The sequence below is a fragment of the Scardinius erythrophthalmus genome (assembly GCF_964197995.2).
Source record: "Scardinius erythrophthalmus genome assembly, chromosome: 17".
In the NCBI taxonomy this organism is placed as follows: domain Eukaryota; kingdom Metazoa; phylum Chordata; class Actinopteri; order Cypriniformes; family Leuciscidae; genus Scardinius; species Scardinius erythrophthalmus.
In genome coordinates, this window is record NC_138237.1 from 12,780,354 (window position 1) to 12,790,463 (window position 10,110).

The window sequence follows — 10,110 nt, forward strand, 5'->3', positions numbered from 1 at the left end:
GCACCCGGGGAGCGATTGGGGGTTAGGTGTCTTGCTTAAGGGGACCTCGGTCGTGGGTATTAAGGGTGGAAAAGAGAGCTTTTCATTGACTCTCCAAACTACATTTTCCTGCCGTTATTGAGAATTGAACCCACAAATCTCACTCTCTAACCATTAGGCCACACCTGCCCCCAGTGCAGCACAACTGTTTTCAACACTGATAATAATATTAAAAATGTTTCTTGAGCAGCAAATCAGTATATTTGAATGATTTCTTGATTAGAAATCATTCAGTAATGGCTGCTGGAAATTCAGCTTTACCAGGAATAAAGTACTTTATAACTATATAGAAATACTGTTTTACTGTATTTTTGATCAAATTAATGCAGTCTTTGTGAGACTTAATGTTACATTAATGTTACAATTCAATGGAATGAATAATATTTTATTATACAATATATAAACACACACACACACACACACACAAAAAAAAAAACATTTACAAAGCTGTCAGAAATCGACAATAGCTAACCTTCCATTCCATCCACCTAATTTTATGCGCATCTTGGGATATCGCATAAAAAAACCGCTGGATGGAAATGCCAAGATGCGCATAAATTCTGCTGAAAAATCAAGTAGGATAAAAGAGCCACAGTCTTTTCCCTGATTGCAACTTCCATTTTTATTACTGATATTTTGTGGCAATTTCCCAGGAATTGACAATTTTGTCCTCTTGAACACATGGGAGGGAAAGGCTGCTTTATTCGCAAAGGTTTTATGCGACATTCCGATTTTGTGCATAAATTAAATTCGCGACTTTGGATGGAAACGTAGCTAATGATAAGGTAGGGAGATCAACACTGCTGATAAGCAGCCAAGTGGATATGGTTATTGACCGATGGTAATAATATCAAATCTGACAAATATTGTCTTATATATTGGTCAGTTGTTAGTATGAACTACTTTTATAGACTACCAAACTTTGTTTTTAGAACTTGACTGTCATATGAAAAATTAAAAATGTATTTTTTGGTTAAGTGTGTTATTGTTGAAAACAGACCAGTTTTGACCAGGGTAGATATATGATGGGTTTCTAGCCAAAATCAGCATGTCCGCAATATACCTTATACTAATAACTAGCCATTTTTTCATTTAAGATGGTCACCAGCTGATCCAAATTAGCTGGTCTAGGCGGGTGTTCCAGTAGGGTTTAAAAATGATTTAAATGTGGACCCAATGTCTCATGTGCTTTGGTATTTAATATGAATATACAAGCTATTTTTAATATGCTGAAAGGAAGGTGACAACGGGGTTATGGATTTAGATCTTTGCTGGGAAACTATAAGCATCTGAAATGCCAGCATTCTGCAGATTTATCCAGGGCCCAAAGATCAATGAGTCAGATCTCATCAGCCTGCAGTGTGCTGGATCAAAACACACTGAAAAGAGCCTCACTTCCCACTCGATGTCTCAGACTAGGCTTAAAGAAAGGCAGACTCTCTTCAGATACTGCAGGCATGAGAGAATATCTGGGATGCTTCCTTAAAAGGTCCCACATAGGTCAATGATTTTCTGTGTCTGTTTTAAGTGCCACAGAGATTATGTTGCACTGGATTTATGCAATATTGCCTCTTTTTGCTTCTTAGATGTTTTGTTGGAAAAAAATGAATGTTTTGCAAATCATTTGAACATATTCGGGTCTTTATCTAACATGGATGGATCTCTACCTGTCGTGATAAAAAAAGTCCTAATATTAGAGTAACAATTGCAGAAGAATAAAATAAAGCATATTTTGTTACCTTTTGGAGCTTGTAAGGGTTCAGTTTGAGCAGATGTTTTTTACTATCATCATATACATTCAGCATCTGGCTCATATTCACAATCATTTTCAACATCTTCAAAATCAATATTTTGATCGCTGACAGCCGAGCGGAGCCACTTTAAGTTTTGCTGATGATACTTTCTATTCTTTTGTTTTCTGCCTGCAGTAACTATGAGTGAAACGTCACTTCATCATTGTGTATCAGACATTCCCACCTTGTGGAATAAAGGTGAATTGCACTTATTCAGTCATCGAAGATTCAATTATTGATGTGCAGAAAAAAAAAAAATTACACTGTTATACACCTCAGGTCATTAGCAACCCTATTAAATCTTTACAAAAAAATAACGGGAAAACAGGCTTTCATTTATAATTTTCTTGTTATTGTTCATAGTGAAATTATTGAGGAATACTAAGAAGGGTGATGTCTAACTTTAAAAAATGAATGAGGAGGAGGGTAGTGAATGACTTCACGGGTCACTAAAGACCAGAGGTATGCGTTTAAGGGTTAAGGCCAATTCACTCCACACCGCCAGACGCGGACACTCACCATATTACATTATGTCACTTCTCAGACATTCCACGACCCGACAAGCGCCGATTCGACATGTTCAATCAGTGAAAACTAGCTCCGGCAGACGCCGACAGGGGTAACACACTAATCTGATGAAAACCCCATGTCAGTTGCCGTCTGTCGGTGCGGTCTGTGATGTGAATAGGCTTTTACAATGTGGAGGTTTTAAAAGTTTTCACACCACAGTTTAGTTTGGCAATGATTTTAAGACACGTCTGACTGCTTATTCCTCAATGACATCCTCATCTAATTCTGCTAACCCTATTTTCCATCTTGATGTTAAGGTTTCACACTACAAACAGCAAAGGAATGTTGTGTATGTTGTGGAACATTTAAGGTACGTGTCGACAAAAGACTCTAAAGATTCACAAAATAGAAATATGCATGTATTTGTCTATATGAGACGGCGTGATAGCATAGCCAGTGACTCAGCCTTTCAGCTCATGAATCAGAGTAAATAAATCATACAAACACTGTACAGACCAGGCTCTCCATGCTGACCCACTGGCCCTGAAAGCATGCAGCCTAAAAATGACTCAGACAAACTGTAATAAAAAAGAACAAAAATGAAAAAGACCAACAGGAAGAACCCATTGCATAAGCCATATGAAGTGATTCTGAGTAGAATTTGATTTTTTTATTGCTACACAACTAGGGGCCATTGGTTTGAACCTGAGAATGCCGGAGAAAACAACTATAAACGCACAACATGGCCAAGCTGAGAAGAATTTAAGAGTAGTGCAGGTTGAGAGCAGGATACTTCCTTTTCTTTAGCGTGTCAGAGTGGGCAGGGGGACTACTGATCCTGTGTGTATTCACAGAACATGATCCACCTACAGATTTTGGTCTTGAACAGCTCAGTGGTCATCAGGCACGGTGCCAGGATTCCAGTTTTGGATGGGCCAGACCAATTGTGGGTGGCCCTTAAATTAAAAACGTTATCAAATCACTGTTTAACCTGATAAAAATGCCTGATTAATATACTGTTAAATTATTTGTGCTTGCATAATAGAGATTTTAATAGCTTGATGCTCTTTAAATATTTTGTTGCATTTTAAAAGGTTTCGGTGCATAGGACGGACCTATCCACGATCGCTCTCCTTGGTTCTGACCAAAGAAGAGCGCTATGGAATCAATCATACCTTTAACGCATCTCTCTATAGACCTAAGGCCTATAGACTGTAAAAGTGGTCAGGAATCTAATATTTCCCCAAAACTTAGTTTAGTTCTGCTCGTATAACATGAAGCTAAATATTTCACAATTCTGTTTAATTGTTTTAAGTTTTCAACAATGCAGATCAACAACACTGCCCGACAGTTTCAATCAAATCCGGTCATAAGTGGCAATAGACCTGTTTGACGATTTCATACAACATTCATTTCTTTCGATTTCATTAACAACAGACTGAGCTTGGCTTATTATACAGAGAAGATGCATTAAAATTAAGCCTATTGGCTACTACGAGATAATAACTAATAGAATAGGCTACCGCCAATTCACGGTCATCCGCGAAGATTAACAGCTACATCCGATCCCGAACCTCACTGTCTGCTGAACTTGCGCAGAAACATCAAAATAGACATAACCAGCTTTTTAAAGTTGTTTTGAAAACTCGATTGGTGCTAGGTGACGTCACCTCGGCCCATAGGATCCACAACGAGCCGTAATTAGAGCGAAATTCTTCGTTTATCGTAATTGGAGCGAAATTCTTCGTTTATAGGAAAGATGTCTTAAGCTATGAAACTTTGAAAACTAAACATTTAGACTATTTTAGCACAAATTATGAGCTTATTTGCCGAATTTTAATAATTCTTGACAAAATTAAAATTTATTAAAAGTTTATTTTATTTTTGAGGGAAAGTTTTGGGTGGGCCTGTTGAAAAATGGGTGGTCCTAGGCCCGTCAGGCCCATAACCAGGCCCACCGTGCCTGGTGGTCATGATCCAGTGTCTGGAGAAAGAGCAGATTACCAGAGACTGCCTTCACGTAGTCCAATAGATGTTCAATAGTAAGTCAGCACAAAGTGTGTGTGTTGTTCCAATCTGTGTTGAAAATGACTAGCTTATGACATAAAATCCATTTCTCTGTCAGGCGTCTAATCATAAAGTGACAGGGTTTTAAATTTGGCTTCGGCTGATAATTACTCTATAGCACAACACCTCTTTCTTTGCTCAAAATCACTATAATTTACAGCCTATAATAACAGTAACAACTGCCCCAGGCCAGTGACTAATTCCTTTGCAAATGTGCGGTTTCTTCCTGCAGGGCACAGGTTCCACGTCTGAAGTCTGAATGCTTTCTGATTACTCCAGTGAAACTTGCTTTCATTTCATTCAAGGCAGTTTTTTATGGCCCCTTTATTTTGCTAGAGACAAACCTTAGAGCAGTGGCTCTCAATTTTTTTTTGGACTCCAAGACCCTCTATTGACAGACAACATTTGAAGACCATTTTGAAAAACATTTTTATTACATGACTTTTCTAGTTTGTAATTACCGTCCAAGATCATGAGAACCGCGGTTCGTAAATAAAAATGGCCGCTGTTAAGGGAACTATTAAAATAAGAAATATGATATCAAGTTACACCTTGATTGTTAGCTGTTTTAGCTCATTTTAAACCTTGTTTTAAACCTTTTGTCTTATTTTAAAATTACTTGAAGCCACCTTGCGGCCTCCGTAGAAGTCTGCTGAGGCCCCCTAGTGGTTCCCAGTCCCCTGGTTGAGAAACACTGCCCTACAGCTAATCACCTAGAGACTTTCACCAATTAATTGATCATAATTAATCAAAAAAGGTTCATATTTTCAGCATTCAGTAGATTACATTTATATTGTTTATATTGGATTACTCATTCTATTCATGCCATTAACATGTTGTGTCTGCTTAGAATGCTGTCTACCGTTCTCTGTTACATCGGTCATTTCTACTAAGCATTCAAAGCCGTTTGCACAAATATACCTGCCCTGCATACTGAACAGCTGCTCGTTCAGGCTTATGACACACACACACACACACTTGAACACACTGAGGTAAAGGAATGCCATCCCATTTACCACCTCAATCCATGCCTGAATGCTGTATGTCTACGGCAGGATTACGCCGACAAGGTCATTTCAATGTCATCTATCTACAAGGAATGACAGTGCCAGAGTTTATCTGTTCGAATGCAACACTCACAATCCATTCTGCATGTGAACATTAAGAATGTAATGACTCACAGCATCCCTGAGGAACCAGGCCCAGACATTAGGGTGAGAAGGTGAACCACCTGCCATCTTGTGAATTATGACAGACGTGATACACATGAGAGCTAAACACACACTAGTTATGTAAGAATGGGTCTATAGGCAAGACTAGAGGTCAATAAGGGGTTTTCATGAATAATAGTGAAAGCATGCTGCTAAGTTGTCTTAAAATAACATGTTGATTTAATGCTTGTGGTGACTATATCATTCTTTAGGTTACAATGCTGCAAGTCGGTTTTCCTATGACAATATAATTCACTGTGACACAGAAACACCAGGCGCAGCACGAGTCAGTCACGGATAATTGACAGATAGAGTCAGTCTTGTGCCTACTTGCCTGTTGCAAGCGGTGAAGGACGCTGTCAATGCTTTGATCTACAGTTGGGACAGGCGAGGAGATTACTTTAATAGGCAGCCCTGCAAGAAGATCCATCTTAAACTGAAAGCTGGACCAACAGCATGGGCTAGACCATCTTAGACCAGCAACAAAACAGCTTAAGGCAGTCAAGCAGACTTTTGGAATAGAATGGAAGTTTAAAATGGATTTTGCAACAGCATTCTCACATCTATGCATATTATTAGAGCTAATTTTGGGAAAAAAAAGTTTTTTCTACACTCGAGAGTAAATAATAAAATGAATTACTGAATAAATGTACGAATTAAGTTGTGGGACCCTTTATTTAAAGGGACAGCTCACCCAAAAATCTAAATTCTGTTTTTCAAAACCTGCAAGATTTTCCTTTCTTTAGCTGAACACAAAAAGATAAGTTCTGAAGATTTTCTTTGCCTGTCTTGGTAACTGAATATGTCAAGGATGCAAAAGCACCATAATAGTATCATCAAAATAAACAACAAACAAAATTATTATACACTATAAATCTTTACAAAGCCATAAAAGTAGGAATGATTCAATGGAAAGATTCAACACAAACGAATCTTTCATGAATTCTTCTATGCTCTAGAAGACTTTTATTATTCTTTTATGAACATAATGATTTTTTTATGAGGCTAGACATATTCAGTCACCAGCCTTTGCATTTAAAGACATACTTCAGATGTTTTCCCCTTGTGAAATATGGTCATACGGGTCTGGAACAACATGAGGGAAAGTAAATAATGACAGAAACGTCATTTTGGGTGAATTAGCCTACCATTAACTGTTCACATGATAACATTAACAAATACACTCGTATTCGTGACATGTATCTTCAAAATGACCCGTCTGCTCAAACATATCACGGCTGACCTTTCTTTTCGCACATGAATGAGAATCCAGATCCCCGTTTTGTAAGTTCAGTGGCAGTGCGCGCAGAGCTCTGAATACACACGTACGAATGCAGAGCTGAGCTGAGGGGCTTCATGCAGTGCCTGACCCAAAACGAGTTGACAAAAGCAGACACTCACCTAACTTTGGCTGCCACCGAAGAAATCGCATCATTTCTCAGATTCTTCCTTTTGGACGCTGCAGTTCCCATGCTGGCATGGAAACAACGCTTGCAAGAAAACAGCACATTCCAGATGTCAAAGCATTGAAGAAAACGCGTGGAAAACGGGATGGAACAGGTTGCTTTAAGAATGCGGATCCTTTGGCGTTCACATAAAGCACTGTTTATATCATAACGCAAAATTTGAAGATGATGCGGGACAGAGGATGCTGCCGTCTCCTCTTGCTGGGGTCAACTAGTTAAAGAAAAAACACACGCACGAGCACGTCCCTCCCCTCTCTCTCTCTCTCTCTCTCCCTCTCCTCACTGAAATGAGAAAGACACGATGGCTTGAAGAGTGTTATGGTAATGTGTGAGGGTCCAGGCAGGAAACCCAGTGGGACCATATATGGAGCGACCACTCCTCCAATTCCACCCACTCGTCCAGTGCTAAATGCCAGGTACAGAATGAGCTAAAATACCGCACTTCTCATATAATGTTACCTGAATCATAACACTTTAAGGGCATTGCTGTATAGTTAAATAATGGTGCAGTTCTTACTGTGCGTAATCTATATCTATGGAATATTTAAATGCCCGTCCATTTCTATCTATCTATCTATCTATCTATCTATCTATCTATCTATCTATCTATCTATCTATCTATCTATCTATCTATCTATCTATCTATCTATCTATCTATCTATCTATCTATCTATCTATCTATCTATCTATCTATCTATCCATCCATATCTATCCATCAAATATTCCTCTGTCCATCCATATCTATGTACTATTTCTATCTGTGCATCCATATCCATCCATCCATCCATCCATCCATCCATCCATCTATATGTTTCTCAGACAACCTAAAAATGCTTCATGTGCAAGCATCTAAATTTTGTATAAAAAAAAATCGTATTCAATATTATTGTATTAGGTTACACATATCAGGTAGAAATAGATCATTGATTATCCAAACGTTTGCATGTATATGCATACCTTATAATGGTTTCAGACATTATGAATGTGACTGAAACGCGCCATGCACACTCACACAGGCACATGCACAGACAGGTCTGGAGTGCAGCAGTGTGCCCACAAGCAAGTGCATACAAACATGGGCTTTAGTGTAGCAGCATCAGTAGAATGAAGATCCACACTAAACATGCATTAGTGACACTACTGTATGAACTCGGTCAAGTCATCTGAAGAGGTCACAAAACCTGATTCTTCATGTTTCATGTTTCTGTCCTAGGCAAACACATGGGGTATCTATCTGTGTCATACAGGGAGACAGATGGAAAGAAACAGAAGTCAGATGGATTTAAGAACAATATTACAAAGCTTCTGGGTTTTTCCCGTGGCCAATGCCGTTTTTTAAAGCAAATAATCCGTAGCTCTGGGCTGCGAGTGTGCGTGGTGGGACTGCCGATGAAGGGAGGAAAAGCAGAAATGAAAATGACAAAATGCCCTTTCTTTAACACAGCACCAAGAAGTGCAGCACTGTGTACAACATGTTCTGGCGATAAAGCCGATAGAATTTGTTAATTATCCCCACACAGACGGCGCTGGATGTTCACATCATGCACTGCTAAGCGTTACAGATTAATTATTTAGAAAATGTTTTAAGAACAATTCCCCACCTCTGCATAATAGACTCATTTTCCAACTAAATGAAACACATTGGCAACATTGTGAACGCTGAAGTTATGGCAAGAAATGTCCTCTGAGAAGACAAATATTAAATGAAGTGTAAAAAAAACAACACTCAGCACCTGATGCTCGCACACAAAATGAGCTCGACATTGCATTTGCGCTTGTGTGTCTTATTCTTCTAGATGATGATGATTAAGAGGGAATGGTGAAACATTATGTTCCTCTAGACAGGATGCCCTCATCCGTTTGAACTCGGGACAAAGTCTCTATTTTTCTCTCGCACACACACCTGGATCATTTCTGGAGGGGGGCACTGCTGTTCCCATCACTCACTGTTTGTTCCAACACAAATAACCTAACAAGGTCAGCCAAAACACTCGCATTCCATTACTCCACTGGCTCATTGTGTGCCAGAGCTCCTGCAACACATTTGTGTTTTGACAATGGCATGTGAAATCTCATAAACTCCCACTGACACAAGCAAGAAGAGCCATCCTTAAAACTCGTTATGATAATTGCAACAGGGAGACCCTTAATCTTTGCCACTTAACATAATTTGAAACTTAATTTGAATAATGCAATAATTGGTAATCATGTAGGTACACCAGGCAAGTGTGTAATTCCGATTATCATAGCGATTCAGCAAATGTCCTAGAGAAATAAGTACATATCTGATGGAATTATACATTATTTCCACATAGTACACAATTTTTGTTCAAGTCGTTTAAAGAATTTTAATGTAAAATTGACATATGTAACACAAAACACAAATATTTGCACTATTATCCCATAGAAAATGACATCCTGCATTGGTTTCACAGTTAAAGTCTGCATGCATTATTGCACAATGTGTCAATTACAACAAAAATGTATTTTCATTTAATTTCCGTATCAGTAAAGAGAGAAGATGTCAACAATATGCGTGTTAATATTACTTTAATTTGAAAAAATGGCTTACTAACCTTTTCTGTGTAAAGCTTCATCTAATTTGACATCGTCGTTTGCCATGACAATGTAATTCCTAAAACAACCTTAACAATTACAACTTTACCGCTAAAATAATATACAAGTTTTGGCAGAAGAATCAATTTTTATTTATAACATTATAACAATCTCCCAAAAGTTGCCCCATTTACTTTCATGATAAGTGCTTGATCTTAAACTTCATTTTTAGAGAACAGGGAAAGAGTCAAAATTATTTTTGTGGTAATCATCATTATACCACATTATGGGCTTAACTTCAGCTTAACAACCTGCTAAATGAACAAATGTAAATGTGAGAGACACTTCATATGCACTTACGGACTAAGGTTTCAGAAGGGTGCTCTCGATGCCCCCTTTGCGGTTGATGTGCGCACTTTTGCCGTCATTGCCGAGCCTGCACTGAAGCGACCCGACAGTCAAAGGCAT

General features: G+C 38.5%; 1 protein-coding gene across 1 annotated transcript in view; it reads right to left on the reverse strand.

The window, feature by feature from the left end:
• Positions 1 to 7,092, reverse strand: part of nsmfa (NMDA receptor synaptonuclear signaling and neuronal migration factor a) — a gene marked incomplete at its 5' end in the record, with an annotated part of 36,763 nt that extends 29,671 nt beyond the window's left edge. The window contains one exon of the mRNA XM_081391913.1: positions 7,022 to 7,092. Within this exon, the coding sequence (XP_081248039.1) occupies positions 7,022 to 7,092 (71 nt within the window). The remainder of the gene's footprint in view (positions 1 to 7,021) is intronic.
• Between the last annotated feature and the right edge of the window lie 3,018 nt (positions 7,093 to 10,110).